This window comes from Piliocolobus tephrosceles, chromosome 9 (assembly GCF_002776525.5).
Source record: "Piliocolobus tephrosceles isolate RC106 chromosome 9, ASM277652v3, whole genome shotgun sequence".
In the NCBI taxonomy this organism is placed as follows: domain Eukaryota; kingdom Metazoa; phylum Chordata; class Mammalia; order Primates; family Cercopithecidae; genus Piliocolobus; species Piliocolobus tephrosceles.
In genome coordinates, this window is record NC_045442.1 from 66,907,297 (window position 1) to 66,931,093 (window position 23,797).

At 53.0% G+C, this 23,797-nt stretch overlaps 1 protein-coding gene across 2 annotated transcripts in view; it reads left to right on the forward strand.

Moving 5' to 3' along the window:
- Positions 1–750: 750 nt before the first annotated feature.
- The window catches only part of ADAMTS14 (ADAM metallopeptidase with thrombospondin type 1 motif 14), an 88,110-nt gene continuing 65,063 nt past the window's right edge, over positions 751–23,797 (forward strand). For both annotated transcript variants that reach the window (XM_023205021.2, XM_023205022.2), the window contains exons 1-2: positions 751–1,129; positions 2,820–3,259. In XM_023205021.2, the coding sequence (XP_023060789.2) occupies positions 1,048–1,129; positions 2,820–3,259 (522 nt within the window). In that variant the 5' untranslated portion in view covers positions 751–1,047. The remainder of the gene's footprint in view (positions 1,130–2,819; positions 3,260–23,797) is intronic.

Sequence of the window (23,797 nt, forward strand, 5' to 3'; positions counted from 1 at the left end):
GCAACACCAGCATCAAGCGCTCATCTCTGACTCTTGGTTCTTTCCACCTTGGGATGCCGCAGTTGCTACTGGCGTCAGGGATGGAAGTGGAGGACAGTTATCACTTACTGAGCATCTATTATGTGCTATAGTTAACACCCATTTCACAGATGAGGCAACTGAGGTTCAGAGCTAGGATTTCAATCAGGGCTGTCTGACTCTGAAGCCAGGGTTCTCTCCTCACAGGCTCAGCCCTGCTCTTGGCTAGGACCACAGGTCAGTCCTGCACCCTGGCCTGGTGTCTGGAAAATGGGTAGATCCAAGGGGTCGATGGTTAGTGAGGGCATCAAGACCATAGTGAAAGAAAGAGGGAGTCTCCCTCCACCGGGAGGCTGACTGTCCACCACACCTCCAAATCCTGCCGGACACCTCTTTAGCCTCCTGGATCTGGAACAGAAACAGAGAGCAGGCTCTGCGGCCAAGAAAGGGGGCGGAGCAGCCATAGAAAGCGGATTTGGGCCACCACTCCGGGAGCCCAGGCGTCTGAGGGTACAACAGCTCCGTGCGCCAGGAGCCCCTGCTCTGGCTCCGCGTGGCACTTCCGATCCCCGGCCACAGGCAGCTGCACTCCCCAGCCGCGCGCCCCGCCCCCCGGCGCCCGGCGCCCCAGCTCCGACCCGCGCCCGGCCCCGCCCCGCCCGGTGTGCCCACCCCCGGCCCGCCCCGCCGCCCCCTCGCCCGGCTCCCGCGGAGTCCCGGAGCGTCACTGCGCGGGCGGGCAGACCGACCCGCCGGCAGTTGGCACCGGGGGCGCTGGCACGTCAGCGGCTCCGCTCTCCAGCCTGCAGCCTCGCGCGCCCGGAGCCAGCGGTCCAGGCGGCGGCGCCGCGCAGGGGACCCGGGACGGGCGGGAGGCAGGCTGCTAGGCGGGGAGGCGGCAGCGGCGGCGGCGGCGGCGGCGGGAGCCGGCCGGTGCTCCGACAACCCGGGGCGCACCCTAGCCTCGCCGCCCTCAGCCTGGGACTTCGGGCTCGGGCGCTTGCCCAGCCTGCTTCTCAGCGCGGCCACATGGCTCCACTCCGCGCGCTGCTGTCCTGCCTGCTGCCTTTGCACTGTGCGCTCTGCGCCGCCGCGGGCAGCCGGACCCCAGGTGCGTGCGGGTTGGGCGCGCGGGGGCCCGTGGGGTCCGGGGTGCTCGCGGTCAGGGTGGCCCAAGGTTGCTCCAGTTACCCGGTCAGGGTTCCCGCGGGTGGGAGGCAGTGTGCACACTCTGGGCTGATTTGCTATCTTTCTTCCCCTGTGCCACAGCACAGTCCAGGGATTTCTCTCCATTTCTAGCGCTAGAAGTAGACAGAGACCCCAGGAGAGAATTTGGGAGCATCGAGTCTCCTCTTAGGAGCAGCGTATCTGTCTCTTTGTCTCTCTGTGTTTCTTCTTTCCCCCCTTTCCCAATTTGTTTCTCTGTCCTGTGTGTCTTTCTCGTTCAGTGTCTTCTCTGTCTCCAACTTGTGTGAGCCTGGGTGCAAGGTGTGTGTGTGTATGTGAGAGAGAGAGAGAGACTGTTACACACCCAGAATAAGGCTAACAGGTGATTGCCTCCTACTACAGAGCATGCAGTGCAGTCATGCTCCTGCACAGAAACACACGTCCTTCCACTGCCCCCAACCTAGCATTGTCAAACGCTGCGGACACAGGCCTCTTGCAAACAGACCAGACACACTCCACTCCTGCCCTGCAGCATGGGGTACCCTCCTGGTGGCTCTGAACATGGGGAGGAGTCTCGGGTCATTTCCAGGCAGGGTGCCTCCTTTTCTGTGAGCCTTGTTCATGTGCCAGAGTGGGTCCCCTCTTGCAGCGGTTTTGGGGGTCCTCTGCTATAATGGGGATGAAACTAGAACTGTGGGCATGGGGGATTTTCAGGAAACACCACTTTCTATGTTTTATCAGTGACGTGAACTGGGGAGACGAGAGGTAGAGCTGTGTGGAAATGAAAATTCTTCCCAAACTCGCATTCATGAATCACCAGGCCTGGAAGCCAGGGAGCTGTCATTCCTGCCCAGCCTGGCTGGGCTCAAGGAGAGCTGTGTGAGGATGGGCCTGCTGGCATGTGGCCTGGAGCATGGGGCCATGACCTCACAGTTAATTCAGCCCAAGTGGGCAGGTCATCCCCTGTATATCCTTTTATTTTTGAAGATCTATATTTATCCAGTTTGGGGCTCGGCCATACAGAAATCTCAGCGGCCCCTGTCCTGCTTTAAAAAGTTTTCTTTCTAACCTTGGAAAAATAGAGAACTGGGCATTCCCTCCCTCCCCTCTGCAGCCCCACCTTCTCTTTGACACGCGCCCGCGGTCCCCTGGGTTTCTAGGTGTGTTTGTTTTGCCAGCTGCGTTCTTGGAAGCTTGGGGAGGAGGGCCCTACCCCAGCCTGGGGTGGTGACTTCAGCACGCTGTGGAGTTTGGGCAGATCTGCCCTTCCCTTTATTTGCCCTGTTGGCTTTTGGGGAATTTTAGTCCTTTTCTGGGCAGAGCCCAAGGTTGGAAGTCTTGTCGCTAGTGACCAGGCTCTGTCTGGTATCATTTGCTTTCTTCTGCTGAGTTTAAAAAGGACCTGGGGGCTACAGGGAGTGATATTTCTACAAAGTACCTGAGCACCCTTCATCCAAGTGGAGGAATCGTGGAGCTCAGGAAGCAATGGATGGAAAATGGGTGAACTCGGGCTAACGGGGCCATCTAAGAGTGACACTCAGGGTTCCTATCCCTCCCTGCCCTAGTGGGATTTCCGACTTCTCCTTACCTCTGCACTGACTGCATTGAAGTGACTCTTTGTTTACCTCCCACAGAGCTGCACCTCTCTGGAAAGCTCAGTGACTACGGTGTGACAGTGCCCTGCAGCACAGACTTTCGGGGACGCTTCCTCTCCCACGTGGTGTCTGGCCCAGCAGCAGCCTCTGCAGAGAGCATGGTAGCGGACACGCCACCCACACTACCACGACACTCCAGTCACCTCCGGGTGGCTCGCAGCCCTCTGCACCCAGGAGGGACCCTGTGGCATGGCAGGGCGGGGCGCCACTCCCTCTACTTCAATGTCACTGTTTTTGGGAAGGAACTGCACTTGCGCCTGTGGCCCAATCGGAGGTTGGTAGTGCCAGGAGCCTCAGTGGAGTGGCAGGAGGATTTTCGGGAGCTGTTCCGGCAGCCCTTACGGCAGGAGTGTGTGTACACTGGAGGTGTCACTGGAATGCCTGGGGCAGCTGTTGCCATCAGCAACTGTGACGGATTGGTAAGGGATGAGACTTTCATTAAGTTGCATCCTCCCCCTCCCGTGCCCTGCTCACGTGGTTTTGAGATGGCTATGGGCATGTTTTGCAGTCTGGGCCAAGGCAGGGGTGGTGCTGCCTTCCTGAGGGGGTGCTGCCTGCCCCCGTGGGCCACTAGGTTCACGCTCTGCCAGGTGTGAAGTGGCCGAGTTGGGATGGTGCCTTTATCATGCCCACCCCATGGCTTTTTCACCCGTCACCCTCCATGGACCCCCCTGGATCACAAGCTGTCTGGCTGGTATCTCTGAGTGTAGAGAAACACCGGGGTGAGGAAGCCAGGCTCTGGAGTGTGACTGCTGGGGTTGGAACTGTGGCTGAGCCGCTGCCTAGCTGTGAGGATTTGGATGAGTTAACCTCTCTGTGGTTCTTTCCCTTATTTATTTTGCACATATTTACTGTTCTAGGTGCTGGGGGTACGGTGGTGCCTGAGGCAGACGTGGCTTCTGCTCTCCTGGAGCTGACCCGCGGGTGTTAAGGATGTGGCCTGCCTAACTGGGCAGTGCACTGGGGGCTGCCCCTGCGTGGCTCATGGTGCGGGCACAGTTAGTGGCTGCTGTTATGTCCTATAACATTGTGATGTCATGTCCTTCCTCTTCTCCTCCCTGTCGCTCCTCCCAGAGCCAGCCTGCTTTTTCCTGGCTGCTCTGCGTGGCCCCTCTCCTAGGACCCTCACTGCTTCTACACTGCTTCCCAGAGTCTGGGGGCGCCTCTGCTAGTTGGCTTCACATTGCAAACCAGAAAGCCATGGGGTGGGCTGTCTTTCTTGCCCCCACTTGGGGCTGCCTCTCGTTCCCCTCGCTACTCCTCCTCAGTGTGCAGGCCCTTGTGAGCTGGCACAGCAGCCTCAGGGTCCTGTTCGGCGGCTCTTCCCTGCCCCAGAGACGCCAGATGTGAGCTGATGGGTCCCAGGAAGAGGCCTGCTTGCTCCTCTGCCCTCCAGCTTTGAGACCGAGAACATTTGAGATGGGGAGGGCTTGTGGGTTCCTTCCTCACTGACAGGGCGGGGAGCATTTGTCACCATCGTCCCATGGGTAGGATAAGTCTTACCTGCTGATTTCGTGGCTGCCTCTGTCTAAACCAGTGCTTTCCACCTTTTATCATGATGTACCCCTAAATGTTTTAGACATTTCCCCCCAATCATCAGTCCACCTTAGGATGAGGTGGGTATTTTTTTTGTTGTTGTTTGTTTTGTTTTTTTAGAGGTGGGTTTTCACTATGTTGCCCAGGCTGGAGTGCAGTGGCTATTCACAGGCACAAACAAAAGGTACTGCAGACTTGAACTCCTGGCCTCCAGCCATCCTCCTGCCTCCGCATCCCAGGAGCTGGGGCTATAGGTGCATGTCACTGTGCCTAGCTTTCCTCATGCAATTTTAATACTACAGATACACTGAAGATCTGTTTGTACACTGTATATCTATCTGGGCTTTATATGTTTTTGCCTTCCCCAGAATCAATTTTCACCCCATTGAAGGTGATAGGGCCCTGATGGAGAGGGCTTATCTACGTGGTCGTTGGTTTTCATAGTTGAGCACGCAGTAGAATCACCTGAGCACCTTGTCAGGGGTGCAGAATCTGCCTCTCGGGGGGAGGGACCAGGATCTGATCGACACCAAACTCTGCAGGTGAACTGATGCAAAAGTTCCTGAGAATGGACTTTGAGAAAGCAGATTGTCAGGGCAGCTAGGGGAGCCTACGGCCTTGTCAGGTGTCCGGGCTAAGCCTCCGCTGCCAGCCCACTTTGGCTCTGTGCCACAGGGGCCCTTGGTCACTCCGCTGGCTAGAGCTATGCCATGGCCACAAGTTTTGGTTGAGAATCCCAAGTGATGTCAGGAATCATCCAGGGATACAGTATCCATGCAGATAGAGAGACAGAAAGTGCTGGTGCAAGCCAGCAGCTGAACTGAATTAGATGGTGAATTCCTTCTAACGTCATCACACAGGTAGGCTGTAAGTTCCTCAGTGACGGGGCCGGGGCCCCTGCCTCTCTGACTGCCCTCCTGAAGTGAGGCACAGAGGACATGCTTAATAGATGCTGAGAACCTAAGCTAAGGATGACAGTCACCGACAATAAGTGGCTCCCCACCCCCTTTGCATCCTGAAAACCTCCCTTGTCATTGAACCAGCTCAGCAGCCTGTTGACAAGTAGTGACTGACCGCTAGGTGCCACAGGGATCAGGGCCATGAAGGGTCCTGAGCCAGCACTCCTGAAGCACGAGCACATGGCTCCATGGTGTAGCGTATATGGTGACAAGTCGTCATGCTCTGGTTTTGGGGGCTGGCAGATGGTGGAGGTGGGGCTGTTCAGTGGGCCTGGGGCTGGACATTCCTCAGAGGGTGTTGCTAATTTTTGGTGGCCTCTGAGTAAATGTTCTCCTTAGCTGTGTGACCTTGGGCAAGTCACCCCCATTTCTGAGCTTTACTCTTCTCATGTGTCCAAAGAGGGGCTATGCTTGATGTTCCCTGGAAGATGGGATCGATTCTGTGTGGCATTTGCTGAAGCGGGACCGGGTCTCAGAGGCTGTCCAGGTACAGGCTTCTGGAGGCTTGCTCTGTAGCTGGTACAGAACTGAGGCTCCCGGAAGTGACTTTCCTGGGTCCCCCGCCCCTTGGTGAGGGGCAGAAATGGACTTTACTGGGCTGAGCTTCAGGCTGGACCACAACATGTACCCTGGCTGTTTCCAGAGGCCAGTCCTCAAGTCCAGTATCTGGACACCTCCCCGTCCAGGCCCTGGGAGTGGTACTCCCTGACTGCCTTCCACTGGGGCTGCCAGCACAGAGGTCACCCCAGGCTGGGATTCCTTGACTTTCCGCCCACTCCAGGAAACTGCTCTGTGTCCCATGACAGCAAGGGGCTGTGTCCCAGTGACCCAGCTGAGCTCACCTTTGGACTCAAAGGCCATGGTATAGCATTTCTGATGATAAGATTGAACTCTGCATCTTACATGGTCTCTGGATTTTAATCCCATATTCTCTAACATCTCAAATGCCAAAGTCATTCATTTCAAAAAATATGTACTGAGTGCTGACCATGGACAAGGTCCACAGGGAGATCATAAAAAAAGAAAGTGACACAGATAATGACAGCAACAGTAACCAGTCCTTCCTGTGGCCCAGACACAGCGTGCATATGTGAATGTGCTTTTATTAACTCCATCCATTTGTAGATGAGGAAACTGAGTCATAGGCGGAGATACAAAGATAATACAGATAGCTTCCATTAGCACAGGACTTTATAGTTTACAAACTATAACTCTTATAGTTTACAAACTAAAACTCTTTTGCTTCCTTCAATCTTGTGAAATGTGTTTGCAGATATTGTTATTACTCCTGCTTTGCAAAGAGTCGGGTCCCTGTCCTCGAGGAACTTGGGTGCCATGCAGGGGGAAACCTACCAGTAGTTTCAACATTCACCTGGTTTTCTAGAACACAGTGGGGATGGGTGCTCAGTAAATGAGAGTGATTTCTTTAATGTCAGAGAAGGTGACATTTGAACCGGGCCTTGAAGGATGAGTAGAAGTTTGCTGGGGCCAGAGGGTGGGGAGGGCCCCCTGGGTAGGGGGAAGAGCTTGGCAGGCTAGTGATGGTTGGACAGAGGAAGGAGCACCATGTCAGGTGGGGCTGGGGAGTGGACCCTAGAAGACACACTGGGCAGGGGGGCTTGGTCTCACCTTGAAGGAAGGGTAGGATGGAAGAGGGGGTGTGGGCAGGGATGTGGCAGCTTGCTCTCTTGAAGAGGCTGGGCTGGGAGTTGAGAGATGTGGCTGTGTGTTTCTGAGCAAGCTGGCCCGTTCTCTGGGCCTCAGTTGCCACCTTGGTACATTAAGGAAGCTGGAATGTGTAAGCTCAGACCCGTTCCAGCTCTGGCATTGGTGCTTTGTGGCATGGGGCTGACCTTGCTGGGGTTTGGAACCAGGCCCCAGGCCCCTGTAAACCTGTAGTTGACGGCTCCCTCCTGCATTGCGGTTAATTCATGCCTAACAGTGGGGTATGGGATTCTTCATCTTACTTCCCACCCACTGTTCTGGAGGGCCTTCTGTGTGTCCTAGCTGTGGGAGGGGAAAGAGAAAGATTCAGGAATGAAAAAGCAGGGCCCTTGCCCTGGAGGAGTTCGTAGGCTAATGGGGACCCAGATATAAAAGCAAACTTGAGAATCCAGTGAGAGGCAGCAGGAGAAGGACCCGTTTAGTTTGGTTAGGGCACCTAGGAAGGCTCCCCGGAGGAGGTAGCAATTGCTCAAGACTGTTCAGACACTGTAAACATGAAAGATAGTGCCAGGCTCCTGACCGGCAGAAAGAATGATCCAGCCAGTCCTTAGGATATTCGGGGCAGGAAATAAGGGATGTGGGGGCGGGGCCTGGTCCTGCCTGCAAAGTGCTTCCTCTGGGGTTGGGAGCAGCTAGCTTGGGATGTTGTTAGACTTGAGAGTCCCAGACTGGGAATGTGTCCAGGTATCAGCAGTGACCTGATGGGCCACTCTTCAGAGCCACTAACACTTTGCACCTGGGAGGAACATGGGGTGGGGACCAGTTCTTTGTGGATCCTGGAGAAGTTGTGGCGTGCAAGGATGGGGTCGGCAGAGTGGGGTCCCTGCTTCTAAGTGGAGCTGCATGCTCACTCTGCCCATCTAGAATCCAGGCCACCAGCCTCTTGAAGGGTTGCCTCTCCTACGGCCATCTCTACCTCCCTAGGTCCTGGGGCCTGATACCCTGTGACGGGGTGCTGGGGGCTTGGCTGCACCGTGTTTCCCCCATTGCCTTCAGTGCCTCTGTGAGTCAGGGCCTGGCGCGGAAGCAGCCACACGTGTAAGATTTGTCACCATCTGGTTCTGTTTTCCACTCTGCAGATCTTGCATTTTTGATGGGTTATATGGAGTAGACCCTGGCAGACGGCTTTGGGAGGGATGGGGGAGGCTGCATCCCAGCCCAGCTGCTCACCACTGAACACGTCACAGAAGCTCTTTGAGCACCTCCCTTTTGTCTTTAAAATGGGACTACAATGTAAGGTAGGGTGGGGCTGGGGGAGTTGAGAACTTCAGGGTAAGGGGCCTCTTTATCGGAGGCTGAAAATATTCTAAAATTATGACAGTGGTTACACAATTCTGTGAATATACTAAAAGCAATTACAATATGCACTTTAAATAGGTGAATTATATGTTATGTTATATCTCAATAAACCTATTACTGGCTGGGTGCGGTGGCTTATGCCTGTAATCCCAGCACTTTGGGAGGCTGAGGCGGGTGGATCACCTGAGGTCGGGAGTTCGAGACCAGCCTGGCCAACATGGAGAAACCCCGCCTCCACTAAAAATACAAAGTTAGCCAGGCATGGTGGGGATGTCTGTAACCCCAGCTACTCAGGAGGCTGAGGTGGGAGAATTGCTTGAGGCGGAGGTTGCAGTGAGCCAGTTGCGCCATTGCACTCCAGCCTGGGCAACAAGAGCGAAACTCTGTCTCAAAAAATAAATAAAGAAATAAATAAACCTGTTACTAAAAGCACCTGGCCTATGGAAGGGCCCCATGAAAGGTGGTGTTTGTAATTCCAAGGAAATAGTCTAGGCTGGGGGAAACAGCAGGATGTGCTCACTCCAGCACAGACCAGCTGTGAGACCTTGAGCAAGCGTCTTCATCGCGCTGTGCTTACGTTCCTCATCTGTAGGAAGGGCAGAGGAACAACTGTCTATGGGGTTGTTCAGAGGATTAAATGAGATAATGCAAAGTGCAGGACGTGGTTTATGGCAGGGCCTTAAAAAATGGATAAAAGTCTGCAACCTCTGCCTCCTGGATTCAAGTGATTCTCCTGTCTCAGCCTCTTGAGCATTTGGGACCACAGGTGTGCACCACCGTGCCCAGCTAATTTTTCTATTTTTAGTACAGTCAGAGTTTCACCATGTTGGCCCCACTGGTCTCAAAATCCTGACCTCAGCCTCGGCTGATCCACCTGCCTCGGCCTCCCAAAGTGCTGGGATTACGGGCATGAGCCACCACACCTGGCCAATCATGATTACTTTGTAACAGTAACTATTAATAATGATAAATATTACAAATACCATCAGAGTCCCTTCACTGCAATGATATATAGATCACTGGTGTTATCCCCTTGGCCAGGTCCTGGGGATGCAGGGATGAAACTCAGCCCTCTGACCCCGTACTCCAGGAGCCCACGGTTTAAAGGGGAGGCTGAACTGCGCAGTAGACAGTAAAAGGCAACACAGACCATACTAAGCTTCGGTGATTTGTGGGAATACAGGGAAGCATAGTGCATACCAGGGAGGTGAGTACTGAGAAGGAGGGGTGCTCAGGGAAGGCTTCCAGGGTAGGGGACATTTGGGCTGGGTTTTAAAGGATCAGTAGGAGTTTTCAAAGCCACGGAGTGAGAATTGTAGTCATTCTGTAGGGAAGGAAATCCTGTGTCTCTGCAGGATTCAGGAAATGGCAGGTCATTTCAGACCTCCATGGGAGATGGGGAGTGGTGAAAATGTAATTGGAAAATGTCAACCTCACCACGGAGCTTGGCCTTTTCCCTGCCATCATGGGGAGCCATGGAGGTTTGTAAACAGGAGTCACATTAGCGTTTGAGAAAGCCACTCATCCTTCCAGCTCCATGCTGGTGCACAGCAGACTTGTCTGTGGCTTTTTGGTCTCCTGTGCCAAACAGCTGTCCTTGCCCGGGGGCTGCTCTTGACTGGCTGGATGAGTGAGTAGGCGTCCTGGGGGCGCCTTGGGAAGCCACGGGTCAGCTCCACCTTCCACCTTGTTTTGGAGGTGTGGAGTGTGGAGGCTTGGAGTCTCACTGTGACCGACCCCCTCCCAGACACCCAGCAGGCTTGTCCCCTTACATCTTGATCTGCAGGCCTCCTGCCCTCACACGTGTGTGCCTAAAGACCCTGGGAGGGGGGCAGGGGGTAGCAGAGCATTGTGTCTGACCCCACGTTGGTGCAGGCCTTGCTGCCTTGCTAGCCTTGTGCCTCTCTAGCCTTATGGGCTCCAGCTTACAGACTACTGTCCCCACCCCTGCCCTGCCCAGGCTGGCCTGCTCTCGCCTCACTTTTCAGTCCCCTGCCTTTGCTGTGCTGTTCACACCTTCCCTGTCCCCTCACTTGATGTATCTCCCATTTCAACTACCAGTTCCTAGAAATCAGAGACTGTGTTAAATGTGTGCATTTCCTGGAGCATTGAGCATAAGGCTGGGCCCCTGGCTTGGAGGGGCAGGAGGTGGAAATTTCAGAAGCACCAGGAGTAAGTAGGTAACAGAAGAAAGAGAAGAGGACCGGGTAGTCATAGGGGTGGTGGGATTATGGCAAATGGGAGAGGAGCTGCCCACTCCTGTGCCACTCTGATATTATAAGAGCTTTGAGTATTTTAGGAGAAATGGGAAATATGGATTTTTAGGTTTACTTTACTTTTTAATAAGTGTTCTAATTCTTCAGCCATTGTATGAACCAAACCCAGCAAGGCGGTTAGCTGGAGGACTTGGGTTGCTTGTGAGCTCAGCAGCACGTGCTGGGGTGAGTGTGACCCTGGAACCAGACCGCCTGGACTGAAATCTCAGCTCTGCCTGTTACATGCCATGACCCTGGGCAGTTAGCTCACCTCTGTGTGGTTCGGTTTTCTCATCTGTAAAGTGGGGATCATAATAGTAATCACTTCATAGAGTTGTCATGTGTGTAAAGGGCACAGTGCAGTGCCCAGTACACTCAGCTGTTGCTATTACATGGTGTGGATTACTGGTTGGTTGAGTCTACCAGGTCTGAGGGGATGGCGGCAGGAAAGAAGAAGTCAAGAGGACCCCATTTACCATCCTGCCGAACACGGTGAAACCCCGTCTCTACGAAAAATACAAAAACATTAGCCGGGCGAGGTGGCGGGCGCCTGTAGTCCCAGCTCTCGGGAGGCTGAGGCAGGAGAATGGTGTGAACCCAGGAGGTAGAGCTTGCAATGAGCCAAGATCAGGCCACTGCACTCCAGCCTGGGCGACAGAACGAGACTCCGTCTCCAAAAAAAAAAAAAAAAAGAGCATCCCAATTTCCGGCTTCCACTCCCAGAGGTGTCTCTGAGTTTTCAGTGGGGCACACACTGAAATGGGGGGCTGGTCCTGGCCTCAGGCCTGTTAGTTTTTTCAGGGTGCACCTTGCTTCTCCCTCAGTTTGCTGCTGGCCCTGAACATTTCCACTTGTAGTTGCCAGAGGCGCAGGGCAGAGTGTGGTCACCTGTGTGTCCTCGTGACCCAGCACCAGGTCTGCTGGACAACTGTCTGGGTGAGGAGGCATAAACTCCTGTTTTTGTGTTTTTAACCCCAGTTAGATGAGGGGACAGCATCTGTCATCCTGTCCGTGGCTGTCTGGCCATCTGCCCCTAGGCCAGAGGTGGTGACCGCTGAGGTACGCACACTGCCATTTGCCCTCCTGCGCCCCGGCAGGCCCTGCAGGCCCGCTGTGGCACGCTGTCCCCGGACCTCAGACCCCCCTGCACATGCTCACGCAGTCACTCTCCATGGGCCTCAGATTCCCCTGCATGTGCTCACGCAGTCACTCTCCGTGGGCCGACTGGGTGTGCAGGGGAAACCCGTTTACCTCCCCGCCCTCAGCACTCCCTTCGTGAGCAAGTCTCTGTCTTCAGGGTGCACACCCTCTCTGAGAGTGCGAGCTGGTTTCTCATGTTTGCCACTTAGATAACCCAGTTTACTGGGAAATACTGGGTACCTCTTGGCAATTCATGTTTGCAGCACACAAAACAAGAAAGGGACTCTTTGGAGAGAAAGGGGGCCTCTCCTGACCCGCCTGCCAGGGTGACTGTGGGTCTTCAGTGTGGAGAGAGGAAGTCACTGCTTCCTGATTGTGGCAATGTGAGGGCCTGGAGGACACAGAGGGACTGTGGTATGCGTGGGAGTGTCTTGACCCCAGCCAAATCTCAGGAGGCGGGCAGCACAGGCTCTCCTGGGGAAATAGGCAGGGTGGGCAGGGTGGGGAAACTGAGTAACTATCAGTTCTCATTCTTGTGTAACAAACCAGTCTAAAACTTGGAACTGAAAACAACAGTGTGTCCTTCCTCACAACTCTGTGGGTGGGCTGGGAGGTTCCTCCCCTGCCTGCTCCCGGCCCTGCTCACTTGGCTGTGCTCCGCTGAAGGGTGGGCTGGGCTGGAAGGCCCAAGCTGGCTTCTTTTACATGACCACCATGGTGCTGGCTGTTGGCCGGGCAGCCTCAGTTCTCTCTGTGGCCAGTTATCCTCCAGTAGGCAGTCTCGGGGTAGCATTCCAAGAGGGGGAAGGTGGAAGCTGGAAGACCCCTTGAGGCCTAGCCTTGGGAGTTGCATGTAGTAGTTCATTCTTGCACTGCTATAAAGAAATAACTGGGGCAGGGCGCGGTGGCTCACGCCTGTAATCCCAGCACTTTGGGAGGCCGAGGCAGGTGGATCATGAGGTCAGGAGATTGAGACCATCCTGGCTAACACGGTGAAACCCCGTCTTTACTAAAAATACAAAAAATTAGCCGGGCGTGGTGACGGGCGCCTGTAGTCCCAGCTACTTGGGAGGCTGAGGCAGGAGAATGGCGTGAACCTGGGAGGCGGAGCTTGCAGTGAGCTGAGATCGCACCACTGCACTCCAGCCTGGGCGACTGAGCGAGAGCGAGACTCCGTCTCCAAAAAAAAAAAAAAAAAAAAAGAAATAACTGGGGCTGGGTAATTTAGAAAGAAAAAAGGTTTAATCAGCTCACAGTTCTGCAGGTTGTACAGGAAGCATAGTGGCTTCCGCTTCTGGGGAGGCCCCAGGAAGCTTCCAGTCACAGCAGAAGGCAAAGGGGAGCAAAGTATCTCACATGGCAGGAGGAAGACAGAAAGGAGGGGGATGCTACACACTTTTAAACAACCAGATCTCACTCACTGTCACAGTAACAGCGCCAAGAATATGGTGCTAAACCATTCATGGGAAACTGACTCTGTGATTCAGTCACCCCCTAGCAGGCCTCACCTCCAACTTAGGGATTACAATTTGAAATGAGATTTGGTGGGGACACAGATCCAAACCATATCGTGGCATAAGGTCACTTCTGCACATTCTGCTGGTCAATGCAAGCCATAAAGCTGGACAAAATTTTCCAAGAATGGGGAAATGGACTCTTCCATTTGAGGGAAGGAGTGGTAAAGTCTCATTGTAAAGAGACTGTGCACAGAAACAAGAGGACCGAATGCAGCCATCTTTGCAAACATTCTTCCACATTGCCCCTACGCAAGTGATTTGACATCTCTAAGCCTCGGTTTATGTATCTGTAAAGTGGGTGTCCCTGCCTCATAGTTTTGCGGGTTAGAAATTATGCACTTAAAGTGCTGCCACAGTGCCTGGAACAATAAAAGTTAGCATTTCTTCTTCTTATTGCTGATGTCTTAGAATAAATAAGGAAACTGAGGCAGGATCCACAGCAGGTGTGTCTCCAGCTCTCTGCGTGCCCATGCCAGGGCTCTTCCCCCTGCTTTCCAGAGGCCCCTCCTGTCTGGGCTGCTGTCTGTCTGAGTGGAGGCCCAGGGCCTGGGTCCTGGGTCCTGGGTGGTTTTCCAGTCCTCCAGCCAGTCTGATCTTGCAGTTTTACTTCCCTTGTCTCCTCATGACCATGCCTCACTGTCTGCCTTGGATTAATAACTTATTTATGATATGGAATAAAAGCCAGACATCACCTCACTGCGGCTCCTCCAGAGCAGAGCTGGCCTCCCATTCCAGCAAGGGCTGGTTTTATTTTTCTTCCTCTGTGTCTTCAGGCACTGGCTGGAGGGAGGGCGGCCTAGGGGCTGCTCAGCAGGCTGGTGAGAGTGATGGCTGTGCTTGCCTCTGCATCTGCCTCCCAGCCCCAGGGTGGTACAGGCCCAGGGTGGGCTCTCAGTGAGGGCCCAGGAGATTCCACATTCCCAGGCACTGCAATGGAAAGTCCCCAAACCATCCACCAGGCCCAGCATTCCATTTTCAGCATGTGGGTCTTGCCCTGCTTTCAAAGCCCTAAAAACAACAACAGTGATAATATTTACCTGCTGCTTCATCCTTAGCAACACTAAGGAGGTCCCTGTCAACATAAGCTCAGGCGCTTGCAGATACCCTTGTGTTATGAAAACCTGCATGGATCCCAGCTCAGCGTGATTTCCACCATTCACCCTGACTTTGGCCTGAGTTGGAGACAGCTATGGCTGGAAGAGGCTTTGGGGGCTTCTAGCTCCCTCTTCATTTTCCAGCAGAGGAAGCCGAGGCTCAAGTTGGGGAGGAGATCCAGGGTCATGGAAGTAGCAGGTGAGTGTCAGGTGTCAGGGCGCACAAGGACCAAGGTTCCTTACTCCCAGGCAATGTTCCTCCCGCAGTTCCAGGCAGCCTCTCCTGTCAGTGGAAATACCATGTGTATGTGAGCAGAGACTCAAGGTCGTAAACTGTGTGCTGTGCCCTGATACAGTAGCTGTGGCAACAGCTTCAGCATGATGAATGCTAAAAGTGATTGGTCTAATGGTGGTGGGGGTTGAAGGGGCCTGGGGGTACTGAGTAGAGGTGTTTATGAGGCTCCCACTGTGAGGGGGAGGGCTGCTCAACTTCTGCATGTCACTGTCTTCCCTGAAACTGGAAGGCCAACTAAGAAAAACAGATGTCAATGGCCCAGTTAGTGGCATTTGATGCTCAAACGGAACCTTCTGGTGTTTCTCAGACTCAAGTCACCAGTGCTGCTGTTTTATCCATTTTCAACATATTGGAGGGGGAGAAGGCTGCTGTTATGTACACATTACTTGTCATGGAACATTTAAAAACCCTGCAGTCTGATTTTCTTCTGCTTTCAGTAACACGGCTGATGGGGCAGTAGAGCAGGCCTCCTTTTAGAGAAATGTCTGGAGGTGAGATCGTTTGTTAGGACCAGGTTGGTCTGAATGCAAAGTCTGTTCCCAACGGGTGGCTGAAGGCCTTTGTCAGCCTTTGCTTTTAAGCCAGCCACATATTTACACCTTTGGTCTGTCCAGAAACAGCCTGTCACTTTCCCCTCCAAGCCACACCCACCCCCCAGGCAGAGGTTCACATCCACCCCTCAAGGCTGGCAGGGGTCCACACTCAGAGTTAGCTCCTCCAGTCCGAAGAGGCCTGTGTTCCACAGCCTGGCCTACTGCTGGCCTGGGTGCATCATGCCTTTGAGATGTTGTCACTTCATAATTCATAGTCCCTGCATAGGGAGATGCTAGGTAAAATATGCCGTCCCCTAATCCACGGCCACAATTTTGGGGAAGTGGACCTCTCACAAGGGTGGTATACCCAAGGGAGTTTGTTTTAAGGCCTGACCCAAAGGATGCTTGTTTAGCATGGTTTCATTCCAAAGTCAGCTGCACAGCATCAACCAGTTCATCCCCCTGAAGCTCAAGTCTAGAAGAGGGAGAGAGATACCGGGACAGGGATAGAGCACCTGCCAAGAGCCACTGCCACGGAGCACAGAGGAGGGAGCAGTGATAGGGTGGCCTTTGAGCTGGGTGAAAGGGGCATTCCCAGTGGGGTGCACAGCAGGGGCGAAGGCACGGAGGCCCGTGGGAACCGTGGCTCTGGAACAGAACCGGTCCTGTGTGGCTCCAGTGTGGGGATTTTTGTTGCTGGTAATTCTAAAAGGGAAACAAACACAGCATAATAAGAGTAACCACCACTGGGGTGGTGTGAGCCACCTCCTGTCTCTCCCAGATGGTGGCATTCCCTGCACTCCCTTGCCCCTGCAGTCTGTTCGCCAACAGCAGCCCGGGCAGTCCTGCTACAATCCGAGTCCTCTGTGGTTCGCGGCACTCCTCCGGGAGAAGCCAACCAGTCCCTGGGCCGCCATTGCTCCTCCTCACTGCCCTCCCTGAAGGGAACATTCCTCCCCAGGGACTGCCAGGGCCTGCCCCTCAGACCCCTCAGGCTTTCACTCGAATGTCACCTTCGGATGTCCTCCCTGGCAACCTTATTCACAGTTTCAAGCTCCAATCCTTTCTCTTCTCCATGGCTCCTTCCACTTGGTGTGCCACATATTTCTAGTTATTTATCACCTGTCTCCACCCTGCTATAGAATGTTAGCTCCGTGCAAAGAGGAATTTTTGTCTGTATCCCCAGCACCTAGATCAGGGGCTTCTCAGTCATCATCTGATGAATGAATGAGTGAATATGTGCTATTGCAGGCAACGGTTTAGGAGAAGCAAGTTACAGAGACATAGGTGAACATGCGAAGGGAGTGGGTCTGGAGAGGGGGTCTGGTGGCTGCAGTGTGGGCATTTGTGCTGCTAGTGCCTGGCAGGTGAACCGTCAGAGTGTGGCCAAATCTGGAACCTGTGCTAGTGGTGCTGGTCCCTGGGCAGGGTTAAGTACAGGACCGTACCACCTGTCTGGGGTCTTCTGGCCAATTGTGCTTCATCTGCTCCTTCCACCTTTGGCAGAGGAGACTGGCCAGTGATACCTGGAGGATCATTGTGTCATTAGGAGTCACTCGTGGGGCTAGAGCTAGCCTGGCATTCTCCCATGCTCACCTGCATTCTGGAGGGAACCTGTCTCTCGGCCACTGCCAAGTCCCTCATCAGTGGCTCACTACAGACCAGGCTATGTATCAGATGCAGTGATAAACATTTACGTGCATGGTCTCACATGGCAGACATGGTTTAGAACTAGTCAGCGACCCCCTGGGCCAGGCTGCTGTAGGCCTCATTCAGAGGGGAGGCCTGGCTGGGACAGTGACCTGTCGGGCCCTCTCTTGGGCCTGCTTTCCACTGCCAAGGGTGTAGCACCTTTCCTGGTGCTGCTCACCATCAGCTGGTGTGCGTCTGAACAGCAGGGTTCAAACCGCAAGGCCTCCACGCAGGGTGCTGTTCCTCCACTCAGGGCCTGGCAGCCACACCGCCTGCTGGCACTTGAGGGCTGCTTCCTGTCTCCTCATCCCAGAGCCATGGCTGCTGCCAGCACTCAGGGCCAAGCAGTGGCCAGGCAGAGCTCCTTCGCCGAGCTTGGTGGGCTATGGTGGTGACAGAGAGGGAAGCCTCAGAGCCGTGTGGCTCCTGGGCACTGGGGAATGGAATCTGAGGGTGGCTGCCGGCCTGGCAAGGTCTGCCCTGAGTCTGGATGGGCTCCAGAGTGAGGGGTTTGCAGCAGAAGGCAATCTCTGAGCACCTACAGGTCCTGCCTCTGGACCAGGACATCTGCCTGTTGGCAGGGGAAGAGGAGTAGAAATAAAAAGCAACCACTCTTCCTTTAAGAACTTCAAGCTTTTGGTCGGGCGCGGTGGCTTACGCCTGTAATCCTAGCACTTTGGGAGGCCAAGGTGGACGGATCCCTTGAGGTCAGGAGTTCAGGTTGTCATGGCCAACATGGTGAAACCGTGTGTCTGCTAAAAATACAAAAAAATTAGCTGGGTGTGGATGTGCACCTGTAGTCCCAGCTACTCGGGAAACAGGCAGAAGAATCACTTGAACCTGGGAGACAGAGGTTGCAGTGAGCAGAGATCGTGCCACTGCACTCCAGTCTGGGGACAGAGTGAGACCCTATTAAAACAAAAACAAAAACAAAAAACAGAACTTCAAGCTTTTGATGATCTGAGCAACTCTGTTCTCCAAGGTGCCAGAGGACAGAGCTAGTCATCACCTTCATCATCAACATCAGCACAGAGGGACTACTAATAATTGTCCTCACTCTCTGCACTATGGACCCCCAGCTTGGATGGCTGTGAGGGCATTGACTGGTCCTTGGCCATTCAGCAGGTCACAGCTGCTCCCTCTACCTCCCAGGCTTCCCCCACCCTGGATCACTTGTGGTCTAGATGGCCCTTGGTCGTGAAGTAAGAGGTGTGCAGTAACCCAGCCCACTGGACTCCCACGGCCCCCTCTCAGGGAACGTACTTATTGTACGCTCGTTTCTTCTCTTACTTGCCCATTTCCGGTGTTATGATGAACACACCTGTGCTGCTATTGTTCTCTTTATGAAACACTCATGACCACTTAAATGTCCCTTTTCATGCCATTCCACTGTTTGGAAGCCTCCAGGGTTTGGATGAGTGTTTCTCAGCCCTGAATGCACGTCTGAATCACCCAGCAGCTTCCAGAATGCACTGACTCCTGAGCCCCACCCATCGGGTGTTGATTTCATTGGTCTGGGAGGTCGCCGTAGTTTTGTAAATTCCCCCAGGTGATTTTAGTGACTGTCTAGGGTTAAGAACGGCTGCTGTTGTCTCCTGGAAAGCCTACTGTGTGTCAGGTCAGTAGCTGGGGTCAGGTCTTTCAGGACCAGAAGAGTCAGGCGGAGGAGGGAAGGAAAGGAAAAGACCACCACTTGCTGTGAACCCGGCTCCAGGAGGGCCGTTTCCCATGCCTTATCTCATCTTCCCATCCACTCTTTGGTTTCAGATATGGAATCTGAGGCTGAGAGAGGGCTGGTGCCACTCAGCTGGGAAGGACCCTGCTGGGATGGAACCCCAGGTATTTCCCTCCCCAGTGAAGCCTCTACGCTACTTTGCAGGGAAGTTGAATGACAGAAAAGGAGGGATGCATTATGTTTGTTTCCCTTTTTTTAAACTTTGTTTAGGGAATGGGAGTTGATTCTGTGTTCGTTGTGGTAGGCACACACACTGCAGAATAGGTGTGCCTTTTGAGATAAGGACATCATAGAAAAGTCAGAAAATACCTAAAAGTTTAAAGAGAAAGAAATTGTCTACCATCTCATTGCCTAGAGACAATGCCCTAACAGCTGGGTATGTTTCTGCCCAACCTTTTGTCTGCAGGTCTTCTTTATCACCTTTAACATCATCCTCTACCAGTCCCTTTTTAGGGGGTAAGGACTTTTCCCCTTAGGACGTTCAACCACTGGTATTCTTTTTTTTCTTGAGGACTTCTTTCCACTTACAGGCAGGAGATCTGGACACATGTGGTAGTCCATTTTTATGTTGCTATAAGGAAATATCTGGGGCTGGGCAATTTATAAAGAAGAATTTTAGTTGGCTCATGATTCTGCAGGCTGTACAAGCATGGCTCCAGCACCTGCTTCTGGTGAGAGCCTCAGGAAGTTTGCAGTCATGGTGGGAGGGAAGAGGAGCTGGCATGCCACATGGTGACATTGAAAGCAGAATAGATGGGGGAGGTGCCACACACTTTACACAACTAGATCTTGTATGAACTGAACGAGAACTCAACACCAAAGAGATGGTGCTAAACCATTCATGAGGGATCTGCCCCCATGGTCCAATCACCTCCCACCAGGCCCCGCCTCTAACACTGGATATCACATTTCAACATGAGATTTGGAGGGGATAAACATCCAAATGTATCAGCATGTCAAAGCCAGGCCATAGCAGAGCCAGGAGCTACACACAAACCCTCCTGTGGTTCCAGAATGTCAACTCCAGCACTGATCCTGTGGGTTCCCTTCCTGAGCCACTGGGGCTTCCAGGCATATTTCAAAGTGACAGTGGTGATCATGAGAATCATGGCCGCAGATGCAAACACTAACATGGCCCTCGTGGCATGCTTGGGACCATCCTAGGTGCCTTAGGTATATTGCTTTCTCAGAACAGCCCTACAAGATGGTTGTGGTTATAATTCTGAAGCACAAGGATGTTAAGTAAGTGTCCCAACATTACATGATTTGAGAGTGGTAGAGCCAGCATCTGAACTCAGGAACTCTCTGGCTCTAGGATCTCTGCATTTACCCACCACATTGCTTCTCCCCTGAGAAAGACTTTTGCTGCAAATGCACTGGGCTCAGCAAGACCTCAGTAGCCTTTCACCCAGCATCTCCCGGGGTGTGGGGCCTGCAGAGGTCATGACCTTGGGAACTGTGGCCAAGTGGTCATCCCAGATAACTATCTCCAGCTGGCAGAGGCTCTTTGCTTCCTGGTGTTTCTTTGAGCTTTTGGCTTGTTGTGGTAGCGCTGATGCTGCTGGTATGGGGCGCCGTGCAGATGTACGTGGCAGAGCGTGCCAGTTGTGGACAAGCCTGGCAGCTTTCAGCCCCATCTTCCAAGAGCTCCTTCTTCCTGCCTGTCCCCAAGTCTGCAGCTCAGTCTGAATCAGCTTTCAGACTTTCTCTGGCTTGGACCGAGGACTTGGCAGCCCCAGCCTCCAGCAGAGCTCCTGTGGCTTGAGGCTTCCACATCAGGTTTGAATTAGATGAAATCTCAGCGTCGGCAGGCTTTCATCCCAGCCTCACTGACTCCCGCTTCCGTGGTAGCAGGCAGTCTGTGTGCCACATGCGTGTCGTCTCTGCATGAATGTCTGCTGGAGCGTTTGTCGTCTGTGTGAGTCACCCCTTTGTGTGTCCTCTCTGTGCCTGTGTGTTATCTCTGTGCATGTTTCTCGCCTCCATTCATGCATGTTATCTTTTTAATTATTAGCTTTATTGAGATATAATTCACATATCATGCAATTCACCCATTTAAAATATGCAATGCAGTGGTTTTAAAAATTATATTCATAGATATCTGCAATCATCACTGCAGTCAACTGTAGACCATTTTCATCACCTAACAAAGAGACTATGTGGCCTTTAGCTATTCACCCCCAATCCAACATTACCCCAGCCGTTGGCAGTGACGAATCTACTTTCTATCTCTGTGGATCTGCCTATTCTATTTGTTTGAAGACACTTCATGCAAACAGAATCATGTAATATATGACCTTTTGCATCTGGTTTCTTCTACTTGGCTTTTTTTCAAGGTTCATCCATCTTGTAGCATATATCAGTACTTCATTCCTTTCTATGGCAAAATAATATTTCATTGTATGGCTATATATATACATATATATAGTGTGTCCATTTATCCATTGAGGGGCGTTTGACTTGTTTCCATCTTTTGACTACTAGGAATAATGCTATGAACAACTTTTTTTGCATGGGCATGTGTTTTATTTCTCTTGGGTGCTTACACTTTGGAAGTGGAATAGCTGGATCATGTGGTAATGCTGTTTAATCATTGGAGGAGTATTGCCAGACTGTGTTCAAAGTGGCTGTGCTATTTTACATTCCCACCAATGTATGAGGGTTCCAGTTTCTCCACATCCTTGCCAACACTGGTTATCTGACTTTCTGATTCAAGCCATCCTATTTCTTTGTGGTTTGGATTTGCCTTTCCCTGATGACTGATGATATTGAACATCTTTTCATGTGCTTACTGCTGTTTGTAGATCTTTCTTGGAGAAATATCTGTTCAGATCCTTTTCCCACTTTAAAACTGGGTTGTCTTTTAGTGATTGTGTTGTGAGAGTTCTTTACATATTCCAGATACAAGTCCCTTCTCAGGCGAGGAGAGGCCGGTCTCTCATGTCTTTTTGCACCCCAACCTCACCCCCATCAAGCTCAGCAAGCAGTATGTGCTTCATAAACACTTAAGGACATGTTGAGGGAGGAAGAGATCTGGGTCACTTTGAAGAGTCCCTGCAGGAGCCGTGGTTCCAGGGTGTGAGGGTGTGAGGGGTGGGGCCGCCTTTCCTACCTGCCATGAATCAGAGACAACAGCCCCGGATGACCCGTTAGAGGTTCTGGCCACTGCAGGTTACGTAGGGTGTTGCTTTCAGCTGAACTGACTGATGGAACTGCCAGGGTTGGGGGACTTGAAAAGACCTAGATTACTGAGCTTGTCCCTCCTCCTTGATTTTGGGGTAGAGCAGCTGGGAAAAAGCCAGTGTCATTTACTGAGATGGGGAAGACAAGGGGAGGAGTGGGTCTGGAAGTCAAACTTAGAGTTCTGCTCCAAAGTTTGAGATGCCCAGTGGAGATTCAGTCTCTATCAAGGAAGCTGTTGGATAATCATAAAGGAATTCCAGGAGGAGCCAGGGCTGGGGATGTAAATTGGAAGTCATTTGCAGCCATGCAGTACCTAAAGCCATGGACCTGGGGACGTGCCAGGGAGAGCTGATGATTGTAGGAGCTGTGTGAGACCAGGACAAAGAAGTGATTGCTGGCCATGGCCATGTGGTAGTCACAGGTGAGCAGTTTCCAGGAAGTGGTGGCTCTAGAAGGCCACTTGGGGTGGGTAGAGGAGAAGCCAGGGGGCATGGAGGCAGTGAGTGTAGACAACACTTTCTGCTGTGGAGGGAAGCAGTGACACGGGCAGTGGTTGGGCAGGGATGGCAGGTGGGGAGTTTCAAAGATGGGGGACACTCGAGTGTGCTTGGATGCGGATAGTAATGGTCTTGTAGAAAGGAAAGCGTCATGGAGCTGGAAAGGGGGTGCTAACTGCAGGAGCTGAGTCCTTGAGGAGGTGACAGAGAGGTGATCCTGAGCACAGAGTGGAGGGGGGAACACATCCAGCCACAGAAGAGGAGAGGGGGCCCAGCTGTGGGAGGACACTGGCACTGGCACAACAGGGTGGTGGGAGCCTTGGAATATGAGACTGGGGGTGGGGCAGTGTTGGAGGTCTGAGCCATTTGGGAGAGCTGGGACACAGAATGTTAAGCTGTTAGTCTTAACAGGGAAGTGCAACAGAACCTCAGCCTCATGCTCACTTGAGGTGAGCTGCTGATTTCAAATGAGACCAGTAGGCACCTGTGTGCATGCGTGGAGTAGGTGGATGGTCGGGCTGAACCAGGGTGGAGAAGCTTCCCTAGGACAGCAGAATGGAGGGAAAGAGGGTGAGAGAGTATGGGTGTTTGCAAGAGAATTATTGTGCAACTAGACCTAGATGTCCAAGGTGGTGAGAAGGGAAGTGAGGAAGTAAGGATCATATCTTGGAGGTCCTGATGAAGTTTAATAATAACTGGAACCAAGTGCTAGGGCTAGGTGAGCAGGGCAGTGGGGGAAGGGAAGGAGCCGCCTGCGGTCGAGGTTTCTAGGTTGTAGCAGCCCATGTGGTCTAGCCAAGGAGTGTGGCTGGCAGTGGCTGGGAACAGTGCATGCAGAGATGCAGGTGGCCCTGTTGAGGGGAAGCGGCCACCCGTTAAGGAATCTGGTGGAAGCCATTTCTGATCCTTGTGTGTATCACTCCAGCATCCAGTTGCTGGGTTTTCTTTTGTTTCCTACAGTGGAACAGTTTCAAGCTGGATTTGCTGGAGGCCTAGAACCTGAGACAGCATCAAGGGGTGTCCGTGGAAGTAAAGCCCTTGTGATAGAAGTTCCAGAACAAGTTCAGGCCCAAGAATACACTCTCCTTGGGAGGTGGTGGGATGATTGGCCGAGAGGTGGCCTGCTCTGCTACTTTCTCCTCTGGGGAAGCCCCAGATAGGCCAGCCTTGGAAGGAGAAAGGAGAGGCAGTCTGGCCCACCCTTCAGCTGGCTTCACTGGAGCTACCATCTTGAAATGGACCTTCTGGGCATTTGGCAAAGGTAGGCTGGTCCAAGCAGCAGCAATCAAGGGGACTCAGGATCCCCCTTTGCTGCAGGGGCCTGCAGCTGTCCCCTGAGAGCCAAGCCACTTGCAACTCTCTGGACCCCAGGCCAGGTCCTTGCTCATTGACTCTGTACCTGGCACAGATAGAGCCCTGCCCATGTCCCACACGTCTCCCAGTCCTTAGAGATCTCTTCTGTGCTCCTCTTGGAGATCTCTTTGTTGGCTCCGGGTA